Here is a 24,814-nt window from a genome sequence, read left to right as displayed (position 1 = left end):
TTTTTTTGTCTCTGACAATTCCCAACAGAAGCAACCTAAGGGAAGATTTATTTGGGTTTATAGTTTAAAGGGACATGGTGCATCCTGGAAGAATGGCATCACAGTAGAGCATCAACCTTGTGTCCCCAGGAAGTAGATGAGATTATGCTGGTGCTTGACTGGCTTTCTCCATTTCTTCTTTGTATTCAGTCTAGGACATTAGCCCACATGATGTTGCCATTTACATTCAGCATGGTGGAAACACTCCAGACACTCCCATAAGTGTGTCTCCTAGGTGACTCCAAATCCAGTTATGTTGACAATAAAGATAAATGATCACATTCCTTTGTTTTATATTTTTGTGGATAAGTAGTTTAGAAACCCTTCAGCAGTGTGTATAATACTTGTCTCCCATGCGTTTTAAAAAAATATTTATTATTTATACAATATTGTGTCTGTGTATGCCTGAAGGTCAGAAGAGGGCACCTCATTACAGATGGTTGTGAGCCACCATGTGGTTGCTGGGAATTGAATTCAGGACCTTTGGAAGAGCAGGCAATGCTCTTAACCGCTGAGCCATCTCTCCAGCCCTCCCATGTGTTTTAAATTACAAAAAGGCTGAAGATTTGCTATTGTTGCTTAATTACTGATTTCTAAATCACTTCTGGTTTGTCTGAAATTGACAACAGAATGTTCTGCAAAGGTAGATACACATGCATGATATTTGTAAATGATCTCTTCTAAATTTTAATTCTTGGACTAGAGATGGCTTAGTAGTTAGGGTGTTTGCTTTGATGCACAATCATGAGTACCAGTTTGTGATCCCAGCACCCATGTAAAAGCCAGCTGTGTCCCCACACATGCCTGGAATCCCAGTAGTAAGGGAGATTGCTGGGGTTTGCCAACTGCCAGCATAGCTAGACACCAGGGGCTCCAGGCTCAATGAGATGCTGCCTTGAAGGAACAGGGCAGAGTGGTGGAGAGGGACTCCCTTTTCTTTAGTCTCGGTGAAGGTGTGTACTTACACATAGCACACCTTATAGAATGTTTTGAAAATTTTATAGGAAAGTCGAAAGTATAGTGAAGTAGTAGTTACCTATACCCAACTGTACAAATGTTACCCTTTGCTTTTTTTACCCTGAGCTGGTCCTGGGATTGAACCCAGAACTTTGTACAAAAGAAAAGGGTCTTGTACTTTAGCCTGTACTTCTTTAAGGATGCTTGTTCCAAGAATATTACCGGTTGATAGAGTGTTGGACTAGCACACGAGGCTTGGCAGTTTAATTCCCAGTAAGTACCTGCACCCCAGCAAAAGAGTCTACGTGATTGTAATGTAATTGTTACTTCAACAGTTTTTAACATTGGCGCATAATAAATGTATACAGACTCAGTTTCTCCCAAGTTTCTTCTGAGCACCCCACCCTGTCATGGGCCAGTAATTTGTTCTGGAATAACTTCCCTGCTCTTTGAGTGTTGTAGGAAATTAACACTTGAAAAATTGTGACAGTTGCATATAAGTCTTAGTTCTCATGAGGATATGCTCAGGAGAAATACTGTGACAGAAGACTTCGTGGATGTCACGCTGTGTTCATTACGGCCCATATGAATTGCAGAGTATTCCAGTGCTCGATCACTCTGTGTCTGTTCCCTGTTCCTATTTTACTCTGACTTTTATAAACAAGTAGATTAGAAGCTACTTGAAGACTATGGATATCATGTTTACACAATGACTTTAGCATTCATTGATATCCTTACCTGAATCCACTATATGCTTGCATTTGATTTGCAATTTGGATTTCCCAAATCGAGTATTTCATTTACATGAACATTTTACAGAGAAGCAATTCTCAGATGTATCAGCCCTCAGCATTTATTAGCTGACAGTCCACTGCTCTGCCCTTAGCAATATCACTCTCGACTCATAGTTTTTTGTTTGTTTTTATTTTTGGCAGGGGCAGGTTGGAGACAGGGGCAGTCTGGAAAAGTTGGCCTGAAATCATCTACCACCTTTGGCTCTTAAAATCTTTCTACCTCATCTTCCACAAAGTCTCTTGAGCCTTGGAGGGGTGTGAAGTATACATCTCATTTAGGGTTAGCAATCCAGTTATTCTCTGCATGTTGACCAGTTGAGCATGTGTTAATGGCCATCTACTGAAAGAAACTTCTGTGAAGACAGTTGAGAAATCCCTATGTACAGCTTTTAAAAGATGGGTAAAGCTTTAACTTGGCAAACTTGGGTGTTTTCTTGAGGCTCTCAGCCCTGTTACTCTTGTTCCATATTCCCCACCCAACCCCCAGAAGAAGCCAAAGATACTTGTCTGCATCTTCTTTGTACTAAACTGGTAAGCAGTTGTACTATGGTGTTTTGAGAGAAGCACACGACCAGGATACCAGGGATCTGATTTGAACTGTGTGGCTAGGGGAGAGATTACACCCGCTTGCACTGACATCACAGCTTAGTAACAGCTTACAGGACAATGTGACTGAAGCTAATTTGCATTATCGGTAGCTAGATGGACTCTTACGTGTTTCAACTCAAATCAGTACTTGAGCCCTAAGTGAGATGACAGGTCTTGCTTCTGCAGCCATCACGGCACGGCCTCACTTTGGGCTATGGGAGTAGCTGAGTAGACATTTAGGCAGGAGGTGATCCTGTGGAGCATGCCCTTGACTTGCGGTATTTACCACGTGTGCAGCTGTCAGTGTCCAGCTGACAGAGCACACTGCACTGTTCTGTTCTCATAATTCTACCGAAAGCAGCCCTATGAGCAGGCAGGGCTGACTTCACCTGGCCATTTGGTTATTGTCAACACAGTTCAAGGATGTATTACCAAACTAGTTGCCTAAATAAACTTAACAAGTTTACTGACTGCTGGGTAGTGTATGTTTCTAATCGGTATTTGCAGACAGAATATTCTAATCTTGGTTTGTTAACCTATGTGGATGAATTAAAAATTAGCCTTTCTTTTGGGTTAGCATTGTTTCTAGACAGCATACTGGGCAGCCTAGAGAGAGACGACAAGATAGATGTTCAATTTACTCACAAATGCAGAAACTATTTTTATTATGTTAAAATATTTCTTGAGCAGCAATTATTTACGTGGAGAGTTCAAAAAACTGACTTGTGATTATTTGCCTTGTCCTTGATTATAGACATGATTACACGTACTCCTTCTAGTAGTTGCTGAAGCAGATCTGTCAGTCTATTCTCTTCTGATCACAGGAAAAGTACAGGAAGGACAGTGTTCTCTTCTGAACTTACATCTTTAGAACTGTTCGAATGCTGTGAGACAGAGCACGAAGAATAAAATTTGAAAGATGAACTAAAAAATAAATCACATTTATTTATTCTATGTGTATGTATATGTGTGTGGAGATCAGTTCTCTTCTATCATGTGGGTCATGGGGACTGAACTCATGTCACTGGGCTTGACAGCAGGCACCTGCTCCCTCTGAGCCATGAAGGAACCACTGACATTCTATTTGTTCGCTCGTCCCTCCCACTTTCACTGTCAGCTGAACTGAAAGCTCACCTTTTCCCCGAGTGCATCAGGTCGAAGCCTTTGTTGATTTGGTCGAAGGTTAGAGTGTCAGTTACAAATTCATCAACTTTTATCTTTTTTGACATATATTCAGACACCAGCTTCGGGACACTCTCTACACTCTTCCATCCTAAAAGAAACCACATTCTTAAGGATAAGTTTATGCAACAAGTTTCTGCAGTGTATTTAATCACGTTCCTCTCCTGGGTGACGTCCAGACAGTTCAGAGGTTATGTGGATTCAAGATGAACGAAACCTTTTTAGAACTGCTGTGGAACAGAGGAAGAGTCAGACACATCCTTAGCTGTGAAAAAGTAAACACTCAGAGTTAATTGTTCTTTTTCTATTTTAGGGCTACAAAACACTGAGCTGGATGGCACAGGCCTGAAACACCAGCCACAGTGGAGGCTGAGGCAGGAAGGTCATCCCACCTCAAAAACTAATATAATAATAATAATATAATATTAATTCTGCTGGAGAGTACTTGCCTAGCTACTCTGGCTTCAAAGGCCCTTTCAAATCCAGCTCCTGGAATATGGTGCCCCCAGCAGCACATGCCAGTTAAATAAAGAGTTCCAATATACTAGAATCAGTTAGTCAAACTGACACCTTCTAAGGTAAACCATATAATCATAAAGAAGAAAATTTTGGTCATGCCCTCATTTTAGCATAGTTTCCAAGGCTTTTATTCTGGGTTTCGAAAAAGTTAATGTAATACATGGTATGGGATCTCAACACACATTCTCTTAAACAGCATTCAAAATGCCTGGAATATTTTCCCCCTAATAAGGATGATAGGATAGGACTGTTCATTGAGGTTTTTTTTTGAAAGCCTGTAAGAACTATGGAAGTCATTCATTCATAATAGTTGGGCTGTGAGACATGTTTTGATATTTCTCCCTAGCTGAGCACCACAAAAAGACTTTACCCAACCTTCTACCCATAGTTAGATAATGCGAAATGACTAAATCCCTCCTACGACTACACCAGCGGAAAATGATCATCAGTTTGATGGCTTTTAATTTTGCTAAAAAGTTTTGTCACTATTTTAGTTTAGGATCATGTATTGGGTAGTACTAAAACTAGTATTATTCAGAAAGAAGTCTGACTATATTAAGTGAGGCTGCATTCTCTAAGGAAGGAGTATTAAAAATGACACAAAAATTCACACAAGAAACTCTGGGTAGTTTACCCAGCCTGCCTTCAACCTCTTTCTCATTAATTCTTGCTCTCTCTCTCGTTTCTTTCTTGTTCTTGTTCTTCTCCTTCCTCCTCCTCCTCTTCTTCTTCTTCTTCTTCTTTTTTTTTTTTTTAAGAGTGGGTCTTACTGTGTACCTCTGGCTGTCCTGCAACTTACTGTGTACACCATGCTGGCCTTCCACCTGCCCCTGCCTCCTGGGTGCTGGAATTAAAGGCTGTACCCCTACACCTGGCTCTTGCTCTTCTAAGTTCTGTATTGTTTGGCTCTCCTTACTTAAGAAGAAACCGAATGCCTCCCCAGCACCAGCGGCCAATACTGACTCTGAAAGTTTCTTCACGTCTCCCATGAAACAATCAAGAAAGAACTACAACCAGATGATTTGTGTTAACACAGGAAATGAGACCGTGATTTAAATTATGCCAATGGAAACAGGAGAGAAAATCTACTTGTCCACTGTGTTACCTCCAAAGGCAGTGCCTTTCCACGTGCGTCCTGTCACCAGCTGGAATGGGCGAGTGGCTATTTCTTCACCTGAAGCAGCTACGCCAACCACCACACTGACTCCCCAGCCTTTGTGCACCCCCTCGAGGGCTGCTCTCTGCAAGCACAAAGACACAATCACAGGTGTCCATAAACTGCACCAACACTGCCCTTTTCCCCAAAACCTCTAGTGGGGGAAGGGGTGACACAGCTGTTTTACAAAATGGCAACAAATTTAATGTTTAGTAATTTTAATTTACTGAGCAATTATATTTTAACAAGTACCTTTAAGAATTAACCTGACTATAAGAATATTGAAAAAATTGAAAGCTGTTGCTTTCTTTTTAAATTTTCTATCCTATATCTACAGAGAAAATGAATGAATCTAGACTACTTCTCTTGCATGAGTTATAAAACCCAACTATAAAAAGACCTGAGACTTTCAAACTACTACAAGAAAACATAAGGGAAATACTTAGACATTGGGACAGGGAACATTTTCTTGGGTAAGATCAACAATATAGGAAGCAAAGATAAACAGATTGAGCAGAGCAAATTAAAGAGACTTCTGCACAGCAGAGAACAGCAGAGTGTAGATGCAGATCACAGATCATTTGTAAAATTACAAGAAACCCCTAAAACCCAACAACAAAAAGCCAAACAACCTGGTCTCAAGGGATATAAAAAGACATTTATCTAAAGCAGACACAGATGGCAGATACGAGAAAAGATGGTCACTACTGAGACTCAAAACCACAACACAGCACCTCACTCCAGTAAGAACTAGTCAGAGAGGTTACAAAGGACAGGAGGAGGAGGAGGAGCTGTCTGAGCTGCACACCCCTCTGGCCTCAGCTTGCTCATTAGCTGTAGAACATGATTAAGGTAACCACTTACTGTGATTCTTTTTTCTTGGAGTAGCGGGGGTGATCAAACCCAGTGCCACCTAGGAAGAACTAAAAAGGCCAGTAGAGAATCCAAACGAGGGAGAAAGGCTTAAACAGATTTCTCAAGCTTCTAGGATTCGGATTCCAGCAGAAGGGAATTATACAAGGGAGAAGAACAGGTAACTAAGGATGGTGTAGGTGGGGATTGTGGCTCCAAGAGGGATGATGGTTTCTGGAGGAGGGGAAAGACAGAAAGGAGAGATGGAAATGTGCCATCAGCTCTCAGTAACTTGGAGAAGGTCCAAAAAAGCACAGCTCTGCAAGGTGTTTGTGACAATGTGAAGTCCAAGGAGGTAAGAAAGGAGCTGCTGAGAGTGTGGCCTCAAGTGCCCAGGCCCTGGGATGCAAGTCAGGATTCATAGCTAGGACAGGGACAGGCTTGGCAAACTCAGTCTGTGTACATGAAGTGCGAGGGTCACAAGGGACACACCAGTGCTGCAAGCGAAGAAAGAAGGCTCAAGGGGAGATTTTAGAAGTTCATCTCGAAAATGAAATATGGTTAGAAGATAACAATGGTGAAGTAGACCAAGGACTAGATTGGAGCCAGGGGCGCTTTTAGATTGGAAGGACCATGTTATTTTTTGTTTTGACTTGATGAGAAGACCTGTAATGTGTGCCACCAACACAGCTTCCAAAAGCCAATACCCACTCTTCACAACCGAGCCACAGTCATTAATCCAAGTCAGACAGGCACCGAGGAGACACAGAAGGTTAACTAAATGGAGCCACGCCAATACATACGCAAAGGCCTAATCAAGTTAAATCTCAGCTTCCTAAGAGTGACTTCCTCCTTATAAACTCACTTCCTTAGAGGATGAAAGAGAATGATGAGACGGATCAGGGAGAACTGGGGGACTCTGGCCCAAACAAGAATGGTGAAGCCCCATGTTTGCTGCAGCACAGCCCCATGTTTGTCTACCAGCTGCTATTGGTACTTAACAGAGCTCAACAATCTTGATAGTTTCCCCCATTTGGGCAGATGTAAACAGTACACAAAGGATTGATCATTGCCTGATGATCCATCAACGTGCAAGCTTTATGCTTTTAGGTATCAGTAAAAGGAAACCCGAACTCAAAAAGATTTTAGGGCTGGAGAGATAGCTCAGTGGTTAAGAGCACGTTCTGCTTTTGCAGAGGACCAGGTTTCAGTTCCCAGCACCTACAAGGTGGCTCACAGCCATCCACAACTCCACTTCTTGAGGATCCAATGCTCTTCTGACTCGGTGAGCATCAAGCATACATGTCGTATGCATAAATACTCACAGGTAAAACATTCATACACATAAATCTAAAAAAAAAAATAGCGCAAGAAGGTGTCAAAAATAACTAAGAAATTCACTATTTAATGTTACCCATGTCTGTGAGAATCTGCATCCTCTGCTCATGTCAGGATGTGTGTGCATATCCAATTCCAAAGCTCATGCTCTCCACGCTATTTAGCTTCTCATTTCATGAGATAAGCAGTTAACATACACTCAAAAGGCAAAGAAATACTGTTCTTTTCATTCATCTTTCCCCTTTCCGAACTTCTATCATTTCCCACTCAAATAGTTCCAAGTAGTTCAAGAAGCTATTACCATCCTCTGCTTTCTTTAGAATTAATTCCTATCAAAGCTGTTCCTTCCAAAACAAAACAATCTTTGATCTTCAGGAAACTGCATTTTAAAAAAGTATTGTAAGCACAAAAGGGGGAGGCATGCATACTCACCATGACCTTCACGTTGCCGATGCACTCAAAAGAGTAATCTGCTCCCCCATCTGTCATCTCAATGAGTACTTCCTGGATGGGTTTACTGAAATCCTGGGGGTTAATACATTCAGAGGCTCCAAATTCTTTGGCCTTTGCGAATTTATCTTTATTGATGTCGATACCAATGATCCGGGATGCGCCAGCCACTTTACAGCCCATGATCACTGCCAATCCAACTCCTCCCAGGCCAAAGATGGCACAGGTAGAACCAGGCTCCACCTACATCAAATCACAGTCTATAAGCAGCATGCCAAGAGTCACGGCCTCACAGGACAGCCACTGTTTCAGCAATGTCTCTCTGAATTAAGGCAGAAGCCGAAGCCCAGCCCAGTCTCCTACCTTGGCAGTGTTCACAGCAGCACCGTAGCCGGTTGAAATGCCACACCCGAGAAGGCAGACTTTATCCAAAGGTGCTGAAGGATCAATTTTAGCAACAGAGATGTCAGCCACAACTGTGTATTCAGAAAATGTGCTGGTTCCCATGAAATGAAAAATAGACTTTCCTTTGCAGGTAAATCTGCTAGTGCCATCTGGCATTAATCCTTTCCCCTGAGTGACTCTAGAGAGAAGAAAAAGGAAAATGAAAAGAGAAGGGTAGACTCATTTCCTTAACTCTATAGAAAAAAAAAATCAGTTTCAAAAATAATGACCAGCAAATACTCAGAAAGGTATACTAGGACAAAAACCCCTTTTAATGCACTGGTTGTCAACCTTCCTAAATGCTGTGTGTGACCCTTTAATGTTGTGGTGACCCCCAACCATAAAATTACTTTGCTGCTACTTCATAATTGTAATTTTGCTACTGTTATGAATTGTAATATAAATATCTAATATCCAGGATATCTGATGTGTAACTACTATGAAAGGGTCATTTGACTCCCCAAGGGGGTCGTGACCCAGAGGTTGAGAACCACCATTCTGATGCATTCATAACAACTGCCCATAATCCAACACCTTACTAGATAAACCTACAAAGACCGTGACTGTCCTCAGCTTCGGGGTCCTTGTGGGATCTATATCCCTGAGCACCGTGTCTACCTATGTCCTATCTCAGTTAAGTTGCGTTACTGGAACTGAAGTGATTTTAACAGGTTCAACTTCCATGATGTTATTTTTAAATTTCATAAACACTTAGAAGCAAATAAAGCTTCATAAGAATTTATACAAGACACTCCAAAACAATTATCCAGCTCATCTAGTGACAACCAGAGGCATCTCCACGGGCTTCAACAGGGTAACACTTCTCAAGGATCTGAGTTCCACCCCACCTTTTTTGAGACAGGACTTCACTACCTAACCCTGGTTGACCTTGAGGGTGCTCTGTAGACCAGGGTGTTCTCAAACTCAGAGATCCACCTGCCTCTACCTCTTGAGTGCTGAGATTGAAGATGTGCACCACCACGTCTGGCCTTTCTCTTTGACTGTGATTGATTACCACTAAGGGGAAAATCAAACAAGCAAAATGACCCCCCAAACAACTCCCAAACTCCGTTATCTTACAAGAGACAGGAACTAGCATGGCTTCTGGTGCCTTACTACAGTGTAGAGCAGCAGCAGCATCTTCCTTGAAGATTGCTACAAAAATCTGAACGTATGGCAAGGAAAGCATTAACACTGTGACCAATGGTGTGTGTGTGTGTGTGTGTGTGTGTGTGTGTGTGTGTAGGTCAGAGGACAACCCTGAGGTTGCTCTTAGTCTCGCCACCCTCTTTGAGACAGGGTCTCTTAGCTACTGTGTTAGATGGGCGGGTTGATCTAATGATTATGTCTCCTTTTATCTCCCTGCGTGGGAGGTGTGCTGCTTTTACTGGTTAATGAATAAAGAAACTGGCTTGGCCTGATAGGGTAGAACAGAGTTAGGCAGGGAAAACTATACTGAATGCTGGGAGAAAGAAGGTGGAGTCAGAGAGAAGCCATGTAGCTCCGCTGAAGACAGACGCCGGAACTTTACCTGGTAAGCCACAGCCACGTGGCGATACACAGATTAATAGAAATGGGTTAAATTAAGATGTTAAGAATTAGCCAATAAGAAGCTGGAGCTAATGGGCCAAGAAGTGATTTAATTAATACAGTTTCTGTGTGATTATTGCAGGGCTGAGCAGCTGGAAACAAACAAGCGGCCCTCCTACTACATCTCCCTCCCTAAGAGCATGCTGGGATTACACAATTGTGCAGCTGGCTTAGATGTGGTTTCAGGGGATCTGAATTTTCCCAACTGAGCCACTGTCTCAGCCCCAACATTTATCATTTCTAAGAAACACAATAACCTGATACTAAGATAAATATTTTGAAATATATACATGAGTAAATACACAAATTAGAAAAGAGGTCTTCTATACATTGCTGTAGGTGTATAAACTCTTCCATTCACATTGGAAAGCTGTGTGCATGTCTCACATCTTAGCCAGGCATACCACAGGACTCCTCCTCGAGTGCACATACCCAACACAAGACAGGCAAGAATGTCGCACTAATTTCAACAGCCCTCCCTGGTATGACCTAGCGTCCACCAATAGCAGGCAAGCGAATACACACTGCCATCTGGAGTGGAACATGACAGAACACAAAAGCAGACAGGCTCGTAGGAACCTGGACACCGCGCAGAGACACAAACGGAGGAAACGGACAGCACATGCCCCGTGATTCAACTACACCAAGTTCTCCAGGAAAGCCGCCAGGACAGTGTGACCTCTGCAGGAGTCAGGTACTGGTCTGAGGACACAAGGAGCACAGATGGGTGCTGGTAGAGATTGCTTCCTGTGCTGGGAGAAGGGTTTATTCAGGCCGTATGTACGTATGTAAACAAACACTCACCGGGCTGCACAATTTGTGTACCATGACTACTGTATTAATGTATGTTCTACCCCAATAAAAAAGGCAACAAATGCCAGGCATGGTGGCACATGCATTTAATCATGCAGAGGCAGGTGGATCTCTAGGAGTTTAAGGCCAGCCTAGTCTACAGAGTGAGTTCCAGGACAGTCAGGGCTAAACAGAGAAACCCTGGCTAGAAAAACAAAAGAGGCAACAAAGAAAACAAGATCTAACCAGTCTCAAAAGGTTCTCAAGTGGTGTGCCCCACCTCACAACAGACCCTTTCTGTGTCAAGGGGTTTGTTATCTCCTTTGGGCTTCACACAACCCTCCTGAGGTAGCTTTTATTACCCTGATTCAATGGGCCATAAAGCAGCTCATAAAAAGGGCTTCATTTCACTTTAAAAATATATGTCTTTGCTTGCAAATTTACCTGCCTTGTACAGAAAGAGAATGTATTCAGAAAACTCTGACCCACCCACACCCACCATCCTTTTGTGGCTCTTTGAAAGGAGACTACATACGTCCTTAGTCTGTGACTCTTGTGACCTCCTGTCTCCATTTCCTGAGTGTTGAGCAACAGGCGCTGCATAAGTCACTACAGAAATACTTGCTGTGATCTATTATTTTTTTTGTGTGTATGGGTATTTCTGCATGTGTGTTTGTATGTATGTATGTAGGTATGTACATACACCATGTGTGTGACTAGTGCCCCAAGGCCAGAAGAGGGCATCAGTTCCCCTGGAAATGGAGTTAGCCGGTTATGAGCTACTGTGTAGGTGACAGTAATCAAACCTGGGTCCTCTGGAAGAGCAGCTAGTACAAGTGCTTTGCCCATTGAGCCATCTCTGTAGCACCATTATTATTGCTAGTAAGATCTCTTATTGTAAGACTGTATTAATAGAGGGGCGGGGAGATGGCTCAGCACTTACTGTGCAAGCATGCAGATCTGAGTTCAAAGTGCAGAATCCATGTGAAATACCAGGCCTGACCCGTATGCTGTAACCCTAGTGCGGAGGTGGGTGGGGTGGGTGGATTTGGGGAGGAGTCAGGCAGTCCCCAGGAGCTGTGGCCAGCCAGCACAGCTGAACTGGAGAGCTTCAGTGTAAGAGACTCTGTCTCAAAGGAAAGGGGTAGGGAAGTTCTAATAACAGTTTCCTCTTAAACCGAAACATTTCATTCTGCAAGGACGCTCCTTAAGTAGGAAAGTAAACAAGTCAAATAGCTTCAGGAAGTCCTTGAAACTAACCAGATTCACTATGTCCCTTCTTGCCAGAGTAAGGGTCCCCTTCAGACAAGAGAGCCAAGCTGCAAAGAAGACTCTCAGGCCTGAGCAGCTGCCTGAAGAGGTACAGACCAACTGAGGCACTTGGAAAGGACAGCCTCTAGCCTGCAGGCTGTGCAGTGGGCTCCAGGTTCCCAGCCTTTGTGAGCTGTCACCTGTGCTGGGAGGGGCTTTGGGAATGCAGCTATCTGAGTATTTCTGCTCCTGTAAGTGATCCCTCACCCATATCCTTGTAAAAACCCCCAATAAAACTCATGGTTCACCAAGCTGGACTTCGGTGATATCTGTAGTTTGATCTGTTGTGGGCTCTTTATGTGGGGTAAGTAGACATATATGTGTTATATCTCCCCAAGAAAAGCTTGTCATTTAACAGGGAGGAAGATGAAGGTGGGGTGTGAGCTCTTTGATGTCCTGCTGTGACCCCTGCAGACACATAGTACACGCACACGCATTAGCTTTTTTGAAAGAGCTATATATACTTTTAAAAAAGATACTAACCTTATCTTCTGGCAAAGGTTTGTTTTAGGATTCAGACAAAATTTGCATTCTCCACACTGTGGGATGTAAAGCGGGATGACGGTGTCACCTAGGAAACAAATGTGACATTATTATCCTGACTGGTACGGCTGGCTCTAGGTGAACACAGCAGTTTTCCTGATTCTGTCAGCTGACGCAAGCCTGAAAAGAAACAGCCTCAAGGCTAGAAACGTCACCTAAAGAGCATGGTTCAGACACTAACCAGCCAGGCGCAGAACGGTAAGTTTCAGAGTTTTTGATCTAAATGAAACTCTGAATAGTTGGAGGTTCAAGAGGTCGATATGTTTCAAAACCACCAATTCATTGGCACATCCCTATAAATCCTTGCTTAACTTGCCAAAATTGCTTTTGGTAATGCACTTAAGACAGTTTCAAATAAAGTTTCAAATGAAAAGCAGTCTGCAAAATCAAAGAGGAAAAAAAAAATGAATCCAAATACTTGTGCTTCCAAGATAATTGAAATTAACTGACAACTTTTCGTAGGTGATGACCTGCTCGGAAACAGATAGTTAATCAGTAACACGGATCAGAGCCTTCCTTACCTGCCTTCACCTTAGTGACCCCTTCACCAACGCTTTCCACAATCCCAGCGCCTTCGTGTCCCAGGATCACTGGGAAACACCCCTCAGGATCAGCTCCGCTCAGGGTATAGGCATCGGTGTGGCAAATGGCGGTGGCGATGATCTACCCGGACGTCAAGAGAAAAAGCATCTAAGTGTGCACAGGCAGCTGGAGACAGCAGATTTTGTAAATTTTTAGCTACTTTTCCTTTATAACTGCACTTCCCTAAAATTAGCATGTTTACAATTCTTAGACCTGGCAGACTTTTGGTACTAATGAGCATGGCGGTGCGTTAGTATGCAGGAAGGTGTGACAGAGCCATTTTCCTCTTCGATATGAGCAGGCAGAGGTAGAGCTGGTGGCTTCACCAGCACTGTGCCTTCCGTTACAAAGAGGATCCAAACAGCGGGGGCCTTCGCACTGCTGCTTCCTAACTTGGAATGTGATCCTAAGAAGACATTATTTCTGAGAGGTGCCTGCCTGCCTGGTCTCCGCCAAACTCAGAGCTTTTAGTGGAATGGAGTCTTCTGGCCGACACAAACAGTTTCTACTCAAACAAGGCGGTGTGTGTGTGTGTGTGTGTGTGTGTGTGTGTGTGTGTGTGTGTGTGAAAGATGGCTCAGTGAGTAAGAGTGTGTGCTGGTTTGTGGGTTCAGCACCCACATTAGGCGGCTCACAACTACCTGCAACTCCCCTGGGCTCCAACGCCCTCTGGTCTCCTCAGGTTCCTGCATGCGCCTGGCACATAGAAACTCACAGAGGTACATCAACATATACATTAAAGAAAAAAAAATCAATTAAAGGAAAACTCTTGTTCGTATTTATGCTTTTCTGCTTCCGTCCTTGGTACCCCATCCTTTGCTGCATGTCACCAGCTTCCTGGGGGACGTAAGTTTACCACACTAATCATCTTCTGTTATCTAGGACAAACTGCTTTCTTTTCTGGCAAAGCTCCCACCAGCTTAACTTTTGAACATGAACAGAAATACACGAAGTATTATGAGATTTCAGACTCTTAGACTTGGCTGAAAAGGACCTTGAAAAGCATGAGGCTTTGTGCTTCTCAATCAGATCTTTTTGTGAACCTTGGGGCACAGGCACAGTGCATGGTGTGTCTGGGGGCAATGCAAGAGACCTGTGGCTCTTTTCCTTGAAGAGGAACATTTTCCCAGGACGCTATGGAACAGAACACATGTAATGGTTCTGACTTTAAAGCATTCACTTTTTACCCAAAACCAGTACAGAGCAGAGGGTAAAACAAAGTTTTATGTCAAGAAGTCAAAGGTCTCTCGGGAATGCTGTCTTCTGCCTCTCTCCAGGGGTGACTTCTTTTCTCAGCCACAGTGAAGGGTAAGGAGCAGGGGACTAATGAATCCACTGAACCCTGGCCTTGTCAACCAGGGGCATTCTAACGCTCTCTAAGCAAGAGAACTTTGTTTATTGCTCTGATCAATCAAGAACCTTTCCCCAGTTTTCTGGAAGCAAACCTGAAGAGTGAGTCTACTCTTTGATTTAATGCACCACACTGTGAGTTATGGGATTAGCAGGAAGGAGAGGATCATATAAAGCTGCCTTAAACCCAAACCATAAAAAGTTATATCGCTGTAGTCCACTAATCCAGAGGCTTGGCTTCTCAGCCCCAGAGCAAATACAAAATGACGGGGAGGGCTGCTCTAGGGAGGGCAGGTGAGAGGGCTGTGTGATTCCATGGCTGGAAGGCTTCTGATGCCTCCTCCTGGATACCACCCTTTGGGTTTATCCTCGGCAGCCCTCAGACCTACTCCTCTATCGGGAGACTAACTGCATGCTTCTTCCCACAGAACCCTGCTGTAACATTACCTTAATTCGAACTTCATGAGCCCTGGGAGGTGCTACTTCGATTTCCTCTATGGAGAGAGGCTTTCCAGCCTCCCAGGCGACTGCAGCCTTGCATCTGATCACCTGAGGTGGGGAAAAAGGCGGTAAACAGTTTATCCTCCTAAGTTAATGATTCCTCGACAGGCAACTCAGATACTAATGACTGCTAAGGCTAGAGTGTACCGGGGCCGGGTAAAGGCCCTGCTGTGCAGGCGTGAGGACCAGAGCTCAGCTCCACAGCATACATGGATGCGGTGGACTCTCTGTAATTCCAGCACTCAGATGGCAGCTAGGGGATCTTCAGAGCAAGCTGGCTGGCTAGACTACCTGTGTTGGCGGAGAGCGACAGAAGAAGACTCCTGATGTCAGCCTTAGCCCTTTCTGTGCCCACATGTGAACATGCATAAACACTCACACTACACACTCACACACACATAAAACTAAATGAAGCGAACATGTTCACAGAAAATGCATACCTCAGCGTGAAATGGAGAATTGTTTTTTAGGTTTCACATAAGTAATACACTTAAAAATATATAATTGAAGGACCAGGGATAGTTGATGCAAACCTTTAGTCCAGCACCTAAGAGGCAGGGAGATCTCTAAGAGTTCGAGGCCAGTCTGGTCTACATTTCAAGTTGCAGGACAGGCTGGGCTACATAGAAAGATCCCATCTCAAATCTTCCCTGGAAAAACCACCACCACACATGAACACATATATTTAAAAGGCTGAAGAGATGGCACTTGCTGCTCTTGCAGAGGACTCCAGGTTCCGCATCTACATCACAACCAGATGGAACTCCTGTTCCAGAGGACCTGTGTCTTTTTCTGGCTTCTGCATGCATGTGGTGCACACACACACAAATTAAAAAAAAGGATTTAATTGAGAACAGATTAAGATATAGGTCCTGTTGGGTGTGGAAGTGCATACTTTAATCTCAGCACTTGGGAGGCAGAGGCAGGAGGATCTCTGTGAATTTAAGGCCTACATACAGAAAGTTCTGGTCCAGCAAGAGCTGCATAGTGAGACTTTATCTACACAAACAAACAAAAACGGGAGGACAAAATAAAGAATACAGGATGCAGGAGCCAAGCTAGGGATATAGCTCAATGGTAGAGCACGTGCCTGGAATGCACAAGGCCCTGGATTTGATCCCCAACACAACAAAAGGCAAGCCAAGCTAACAACAACAACAAAATCCCACCCAGGTCCTATCAATAGGCTAGGCTAGTAATTCAAGGAACCACAAGTTTATTATCATGTATCCTAATAATCTTTTCCTTTGGACAGCTTATAAAACACCACTTTAGTGCAAAACTGCACAGTAGAAAGGATCCTAAGAAATATCCAAATGAGGGATATGTAAAAATATCACAATCATCTATTGTAACTGTGCTAGCTAATGCATTAGCCATTTGCCACGTGTGGCTATTGAACACTAGAAAAAGGTCAGTGTGAACTGAGATCGGGTATAAAAGTAAATTTTGAAAGCTTTACAAAAGAGTAACAATATCTCAATTTAAAAATACTGATAACATGTTGAAGCAGTGCTGTAACTATTAGGTAATGGTAATTAGAATTAATTTTATGTGTTCTTTTTAATGTGGCTCCTGGTAAGTTTAAAATTCATTACGCATTTTTTTTTTTATCGTGCATCTAAAGTAATGAACTACCAAAGCGATTCCACTCAGTACTGCCTTTCCTTACCCCAGACGCAAGCCTAATGAGAAGGTTGGATTTTGGTAGGTCACTTGATGCTTATGAAATACGTTGACAGAATAAAGGTTGCAAGTCACTGGGTTTATTGCAGATGGACTTGAAAGTCAATAAGATGTGATTTAAAGAAACAGGTACACGGTGCTGCACACGGAAAGCGAAGGCCCAAGAAACAGTCTGACTTTGTTTGGTAGTTTTGAGCACGGTCAGTGCTCCAGCTCCGCCAGCCTGCAAGCGCGAGCCGGCGTGAAGGCCGCGGGCCTCTTCCTACCCGGCTTCGGGCCGAGCAGAGCAAAAAGCAAAGTTGCTCCCCAAGCGCAGGACCGAAACAAAGCCTTCCCGCCCTCGCTGCGGCTGCGCTCGCCTTTCCGGGCTGGCGGCAGCGCACCCCCCGAGCGCTCCCTTCCTCTGCTCGGGCCCATCGCGCCTTTCAATACCTGGTTCGCCATGTCCGCAGGTTGGGGTACCAGAGCCGAGCGTCAAGCAACAATTCTAGCGGATCCCGGGAAGGGGAGGGCCGTGCGTGAGGGGCGGGGCTGAGCGCGGGGGACGGAGCTATGATGGAGAGGCGGCGTGCGTAGGGGGCGGGGGTCTGTGGAGGGATGGGATTTGAGAGGGAGGCGGGGCTAACGCAGGAAGGGCGGAGCCTGAGTTTTGGTTCCCGCGCTCTGCAGATTGAGATGGCGGGGATTTTATCCTGAGCCAGTGAAGGTTTTTATTTCGGGCTGGCCTGATCGATTCGCTGCAGAGCATCTTTGTGCAGTTCCTTGTCTAATTTGGTGCTGTCATTGTACGTAAGGCTTAGAAATAAGAGAAGTATAACGTGAGGGAACCGGAGTGCCAATGAAGCACGTGAGGAAAAAGCCACTCTTTCCGGTCTTGTCCCTGCCCCTCTCCTTGTGCTCCGTGCTTCAGTGTCCTGGATGCGTCCACACTGCCCCCAGCGGCTGAGTTTTCTGATAACTCGGAACATTAGAGGGAGAGGGGCGGTCCTAGACACGAACGTGCCGAGCTCCAGTCGCTGCTTCAGCCGGGTTTCTGGGATTTCAGGGCCCACGGGACACGGGGAGAAGAATTTGCAGGAAGGGAATGAGGGAGCAGACTGGGCTCGTTCTAAGAGTAGACAAAGAGAGACGGAGGACGCTGCATTCTTGATAGAATCCTAAATGCTGCGTGTGGATGGGGAGGAGTTTTTGTTGAAACGAACCTACTAGAACACTTCATTCTCTTTGTATATCTCAAGGCTTATTTGCGGAAGTCAGACCTTAGGGTTGACGTTCTGCATGATACTGTTCCAAGTCCTTTCCTCATTTCACCCTAAGTCACACTCTGGCTTTTAACTTATATACATTGAAGACATTCTGTCTCCCATCAGGGTGGCTTTCCTAAACTCCAGGCTTGAAGTGCAAAGTGCCCACTAGATGATACCTGTGTGAATTAACGTATTTCATGGTGTTTAAAGCTCAACTCATTTCAAACTAATCTTGTCTTTTCCTCTTATAGGGACTTTTCTCTACATGTCTGTGTTGATGGCAAGGATGTCCATTTACGCGCTCCAGCCAGAATCCCAAATCAATTCTGCAATTGCGGAAAGCAGCTTTCTTCTGGAGACAGAGAAATCAGCGTGCTGGAGTCTACCCAAACTGGTGCCGACTGCGGGGGAAGAGCAAGACAGGCAAGTCCTTTTCAAGCTTGCTTAGGGGAATTCCAGCTGTGGTAGGCGTTCCTTGAAGTGATTGGGTGTAGACCCTGATTGGTGTAGGAATCATTCAGTGATTGGCTCATGACATCTGGTCAGCAACTGTGGTTGCTGTGTCAGGGGTCTGTTTGACTGAAGATAGCAAGAACAGTTCCTACTTGTGGTTGGGTAGGGACCCTGTTTGGCCACGGACTGGGCGTACTTCCTGAGGGTCTGGCTGATGTCGGACACGAGTCAACGTAGGATGGTGGGGTAATATGGGGCAGAGGTCTTAGCAAACTGGCCCCTTAAAACCAACTGGCCCTGGTCCCTTCACACAACTTCTCTCTTTCCCTTGGTCTCTGCAATCTTGTTATCAACCCTTCAATCTTTTTCACATCTTGTAACTCTTTTCTCCTCTCTGCTGCTATTCTAGTTCAGGCTCTCATTATTTTTTTACAGTTCAGAAAGCCTCTTACCTGATTTCCTTGATGCCAGAAGCCCGAATCTCTAACACATTTCTAAATTATTGCCCCTTCTTTGCGATCTTTAAAAACACACCTCCATCAATGCATTTTGTTTCCTTCTCTTAGATTTTTTCTTTTTTCCTTTTCTTTTCCTTTTCTTTTCTCTCCTCCTCTTCCTCCTCCTCTTCCTCTTCCTCCTCCTCCTCCTCCTCTTCCTCCTCCTCCTCCTCCTCTTCCTCCTCCTCTTCTTCTCCTCCTTTTCCTTCTTCTCTTTCTTCTTCTTCTCCTCCTCCTCCTCCTTCTCCTCCTCCTTTTCCTCCTCCTCTTCTTCTTTCTTTCTTTCTTTTTTTTTGGAGCCAGATGGGTAACAATCTAATATTGTTACTCTAACAATATTTAAGGCAAGATAGGGATAAAATTCAGATTCTAATGAGTGCCTTTTTTTTCTTCCTCTACTTCAGGTTGATTATTTAAACTTTGCATTTTTTCAACCTCTCTCCTTAAATCAATAAACAACAACCAAAACCAGTAGGACATCTGCTTTCTGCTTTGACAGCTATGGTGCTTAGTCACTCTTCTGTGGCTGTGAAGAGACCCCATGGCCAAGGCCACTCTTAGACAAGAAAGCATTTAACTTGCTTAGTTTCAGAGATTTAGGCCATTATCGTTATCTTCATTGCAGAGAGCAGGCAGCAGGCAGGCGTGGTGCTGGAGAAGTAGTTGAGAGTTACGTTCAGAAGAGAGAGGGAGGGAAGGAGGTTGGAAGAGGAAGAGGGAGAGAGGCAGGAGCCTGGCATGGGGCTTTCGAAACCTCACAGCCCACTCCCTATGACACACTTCCTCCAATAAGGCCACGCCTCCTGACCTTAGCCTTTCATCCGGTTCCACTCTCTGGTGACTGAGTATTCACATATGAGTCTATGTGTGTATATCAATGTGAGTATATATATGTGAGTATTCACACATATGAGTCTAAGGACCACCACACATGGAGATGAGAAGTTATATTCTACCTAAAAGCTGAACAAGTTGAGGAATTATCAATTCTTAGAGAAGTGAAGTCACATTGCTGCCCCCAGATTAGAGACAGAAATGCAGAGAATCATGATTTATCAGACTAGAATCCCATTCCTTCAAGCAGCAGCACGGTGTAAGAAACTGAAGTGTGTTTGGCATATTGTTGGAGGTTTCTTGTGCTTTGGTCCGAAACTCATAAACTCCAGGGAGGATGAAGTCGTGTGGAGTGGAGGGTGGGGGGGTCTTCTCATACTTGTAAATTTCACCTCCATGACTTCTCAGAGAAGGTGGGAGAAGAATTTCCTCCTGTCCCCACTAGAGGGAGTAGAAATGTAGACATGTATGTTCTTAAGGAGATTTGCCCTCAGAATTTATTTTACCAGGTTCTTAATTCAGCATGGGTTTTGCCTTTGCTCAGCCGGTGAGGGAGAAGGGAGAGGAGACAACTTCAGCCCCCTCTAGCTCTAGCTATCCTGTGATAAAGGGGTGAGAGTTAAAAAGAAAAAAGAAAAGAAAAGAAAAGAAAAGGAACAACTGTGAATAACTTTCTAGGGTCACCTAAAGACTCAGATAAAGTAAAGAATTAAAAACTGCAGGCTGCTTTTTGCTCTTCTGTTCCTTATAATTACTAGCATTGCACTTACTGTCGTTCATTTTACCCAGAAAATTATATCTGCCTTTTCATAACAAAATTAGAAGGCACACAAAAGAGTAAAACACTGAACAAACAGAGCAAGCATCAGAAGCAGACCTGGAAGATGGCAGATCTGCTGGAATGATCTGATCGTGTATTTTATCTTTACTTTCTTGTCTTACTGAAAATAGTTCTTTTATTAAAATATATTCTGAATATCTGAGATCCTTCCCACCCCCACCTCCTGTCTGAATCAATGCCCTTTCTGACTCTTGTTAGAAAGCAAGCAGTCATCCAAAGACAAAATAAACAAAAACCGGACGAAGACAAAATAAACAGAAGAAAAAGAGCCAAAGGAAAAGCACTAGAAACATAGCTACAGAAAGCACAAATGCTCATATACACAAGAGTCCCATTAAAACCAGAAGCCAAAATACATACACAAAGGATCTGTAAAGTTAAAATAAAAATTCTGACAAAACACGAGACAAAGAACCTCCAAAGATGCCAATGAATTCTTTTTGTGTTTGCCATCTACTGGGCGCGGGGCCTGCCCTTAAGAGTGGTTTGTGTCCCCACTGAGACTCTGTTGTTCATTTGTGAGTGGTTATAAATTGGGGATAGCTTCTGTGTTATGGTTGGGGGCTTGGGTCTACTTCCCCTCTCAGGGCTGGGACCCCATAGGTCTGTGTGGGTCCTGTGTGTACTGCCTCCAGTCTCTGTGGGCTCACATGGGCTTCAGTCCGGTGTTTAGAGGGCCTTGTTTCTTTTGTGTCCTCCATCCTGTCTGGCGCTTACAATCTTTTTACCTCTTCTGTGGGGTTTCTTGAGTTCCGAGGGAGGATTCTGATGGAGACATCCTATTTAGGAGTGTTTCAGGTCTCACACTCTCTGTACATTGCCTAGCTGTGGGTCTCCATGTGTGTTCCCATCTACGGCAGGAGGAATCATCTCTGATGATGGCTGAGCAAGGCTCTCTAGTTTATGAACATAGCAGAATAGTAGCAGTCACTGTATGGCTAACTTCCTTAGCAGAACAGTAGTATTTGGTTTTCCCCTAAGTCCCTGGCCTATCTGGTCTCAAACTCTTGGGCACCTGAGCAGCGTTGGTGATGGATTCCATCTCATGGAGTGGTCTTAAAATGCACTCAGGTGTTGGTTAGTAAATCCCATAGCCTTTGAACCAACATTGTATTAGTGCATCTGGCAGGCAGCTCATCAGTGTAGATGAGTTGGTTGGTGGGTTGGTGTTTACTTTTTTCCTTTGGTAGCATGCGGAGTACCTTCCAGTACTATGGACACTTGTCATTAGGGGTGACAGCCCTAGGTAGGCATTTTCTTGACTTCTCCATGTGAGTTGTGTAGGTGTCGTCTCTGGCAATGGGGCCTTATTGTTGGTTTGTGGAGGTCAACCAGAAGCCTTGGCAATAGCCTGGTTATTCTGGGGTGGTCTGTTTTTAAAAGTGATTTCTTTATTATATTTGAGTGTTTGTATCCTCAAGATTTTTATCTTCAAAATGTCTTCACCAGCTTTTTATTTTGAAATGTTTCATAATTTGAAAAAGAAGAGAATGAACATCTCTACATCTGTCATGTAGGTGTACCAAGGGATACTTTAGCCCCATTTTCTTTCTGCCTCTGTCTGAACTCCCAAATCTGTGACATCACCTCTATCTTCTTTGGCAAGTATTACCTAAGAACAAGAATATTCCATGTTTCCCCATCCATTCTTAAGAAAGTGTTTACCTTGACTGGATTTGATAATACATGCCTTTAATTGTAGCACCAGGGAGGCAGAAGCAAGTGGGCCTCTGTGGGTTCTAGATCAGCCTGGTCTACGTTTTTGGACAGGAACTCTCAAACAAAGCAGAACAAACCAAAGCCAACCAAACATCAATCATCACCAAACCCAAACAAACAACAAATGTTTAGCTTGCAGAGATATCATCCTCATAAGTCAATTGGAAAAGCAGTGTGTGTGTTCCTGTAACAGAGTTCCTCAGTGGACAATAAAGTCTGCCTTGCCCACTCCCACGGGTAAGTGGCCAGAAGCTGCTCAGTAAGACACTCAGGTTAGGAATATAGCTCTAACTTCAGGGACCTTATAGCGGGAAGTGTTTGAGGGTCACATTAGATAATACAAAGGAAGGGATCCTTTAAAGTACAATTTCTATTGGTGTCAATAGAAATTGCTTTTCTTCCTGACTAGTTTCTCTCAGTGAAAAAGGCATCTAGGAGATGGAAATTTAAAGGGAACACCAGAGGGTGCTGTGGTAGCATTTTGAAAACTAAGGGGCCAGAGGCATAGTGGTTATGTTAAAACCCTTTGCCCTTCTCAGACAAATGTATAGTAGTGCTGTGATCAGATTGCCTTTTAAACTCAAACACTGCATACTATTGTAGGAGTGCATGAATATTGTCAATAATGTTAGACACACAAAACCGCTTTTGTAAATAAATGTGTGCCTTGTTATGTTGGGAAAAGACATTTTGATATGCAGATTTACTGTCCCAAAGAAGGTATATGTGCCTTAAAACTAATCTTTCGACTGAAACATTGGCAAATAAAGAGCAGGACAGTTATTTAAAGCAACAGAAAGTACATTGCCCAGGAAACCGGTCATTACTATAATACGTTTTGTTTTTCCCCTTTGGAGGGAATCAAGTCCTAGTGTGTTTCAGCGGCCTGACAGTCTGGACATGTTGAAGTGTGTGTTGCATCTAGCCTTTCAGGAAGCGGCATCCATTAGTGAAAGAGAGCTTGTGGGAAAAGGAGCCAGCTGTCAGAATGTAGACTTTCATGTGTTCTGTGCATTGCAAACCGCATTACTTGTATGTGATGTTTTCTTAAATAAGATCTCAATCTGTAGCCAAGGTTGGCCTTGATTAAGGAAAAGAGGAATATAGAAAATGCTTTTGAAAAATTCCACTCAAAACAGGAAGTCTACTTCCAGATAGTATCTTCTATATACAGAAGATATCTTCTATATGTGGGATCTTTATAACATGGTCTCCTAGACAAGACTGGCACAGTGACAACACAGGTTGAGACTGCAGCATGGACAGGAGAAGTCTCACAAGGCACATGCCTAGATGAATACCTGCAGGCAGTTAATGGCTACTAAGAGAAGAAGAACCGGTCTCCTCTAGGAAGGAATCCCCGATAGATTATCCAATCCTTGTTGAATCTGCTGATCCATTTAGTATCACATAGAGAATATGAGTGATACTAAATGGATCAGCAGATTCTCATTGTTTGTGTGTGTGTGTGTGTGTGTGTGTGTGTGTGTATGTATGTATGCATGTATGTAACAATTGAAGAAGTCAGGAATTTGAGAGGGAGTAGGGGAAGGGATGTGAGAGGACTTGGCGAGAGAAGATGGATAGAAATGATGTAAATACAGTACTTATATATGAAATTCTCAAAATAAAGCCCCCAAACAACAACAACCAAAAAGATTATAGATTATATAATATATATATTATATATTATTATATATTATATATATTATATGATTATAGATTGTTTGGATGCACATGAAAACAAACTTGTTACCAAATGTGCTTCCTGTCTATATATATTTAAGATTGTTCTGCTTCAAAGGAGGTTGCAAGCATAGATTTGAGAAACCGTAGTAGCAACATTTGTTGAGGTTTCTGTAAAGTCACTGAGTGCCGAAGGCAATGGGAAATGATGCATTTTATGGTGGACAGGTCTTACACAGAGGTGGGTATGAAGCAATCTAGATATCAAGGAAGCAAAGGAGAGGAGAGGGGGTAGGAAGAGAAGACAAAGCATGCTGGGATAGCGTGAGAGGCTAACAACTGGGAAGCGTGTCTTAGTCCCTGCAACACTGGCAAAGGAAACATGCCCAGAACAACTTTTCTATTTCTAGAAAACAGTCTTCAGGAAGCAGGGACAGATGACACAGGCCTGATCTCAGCACTTGGCCACAGGGAGGAGGGTGGCTTATTCATTTGAGACCACCTTGATCTATGTCATGGTTTTGAGACCAACCTGGTCTCCATACTATAACCCTGTTTCAAACCAACCAGCCAGGAATATGAGCCTCTGCTTTAAGATATCATTGCCCTCCTTTCCCCAGTCAAGGCTTCAGAGATGTTTTTCTCTCAGAACTCGAAACAGGTGTGATGGTTTAAATAAGACTGGTTCCCATAGTCTCATGGTTGGGAGTGAAACTGTTTGAGAAAGATTAGGAGGTGTGGTCTTGTTGAAGTAGATATAACCTGGTTGGAGGAGGGGTGCCCCTGGAGATGGGCTTTGAGATTAGACCGAGTCTCTCTCTGCCTCTGCTTCTCAGGTGTTGGGATTAGGGGCATGAGCTAGC

The 24,814-nt window shown here is 43.7% G+C and overlaps 1 protein-coding gene and 1 long non-coding RNA gene across 2 annotated transcripts; one reads left to right on the top strand and one right to left on the bottom strand.

Annotated features, from left to right (window-relative positions):
* Positions 1 to 3,009: 3,009 nt before the first annotated feature.
* On the bottom strand, positions 3,010 to 17,232 carry LOC119800710 (alcohol dehydrogenase class-3). The gene is made up of 9 exons (XM_038310876.1): positions 17,107 to 17,232; positions 14,935 to 15,036; positions 13,077 to 13,218; positions 12,496 to 12,583; positions 8,239 to 8,458; positions 7,858 to 8,118; positions 5,185 to 5,320; positions 3,513 to 3,651; positions 3,010 to 3,262 (listed from the first exon to the last, which is right to left on the bottom strand). The coding sequence occupies exons 1-9, from the start codon at positions 17,116 to 17,118 to the stop codon at positions 3,238 to 3,240; spliced, it is 1,125 nt and encodes a 374-aa protein (XP_038166804.1). The 5' UTR covers positions 17,119 to 17,232; the 3' UTR covers positions 3,010 to 3,237.
* On the top strand, positions 9,796 to 12,269 carry LOC119800711. The gene is made up of 3 exons (XR_005283071.1): positions 9,796 to 9,853; positions 9,992 to 10,603; positions 11,989 to 12,269. It is a non-coding gene; the product is annotated as an uncharacterized LOC119800711 (long non-coding RNA).
* Positions 17,233 to 24,814: the final 7,582 nt, after the last annotated feature.

The sequence above is a fragment of the Arvicola amphibius genome, chromosome 14 (assembly GCF_903992535.2).
Source record: "Arvicola amphibius chromosome 14, mArvAmp1.2, whole genome shotgun sequence".
Lineage (NCBI taxonomy): Eukaryota > Metazoa > Chordata > Mammalia > Rodentia > Cricetidae > Arvicola > Arvicola amphibius.
The sequence above is the reverse complement of the archived record's forward strand: the minus strand, read 5'-3'. Positions and strand labels throughout refer to the sequence as shown.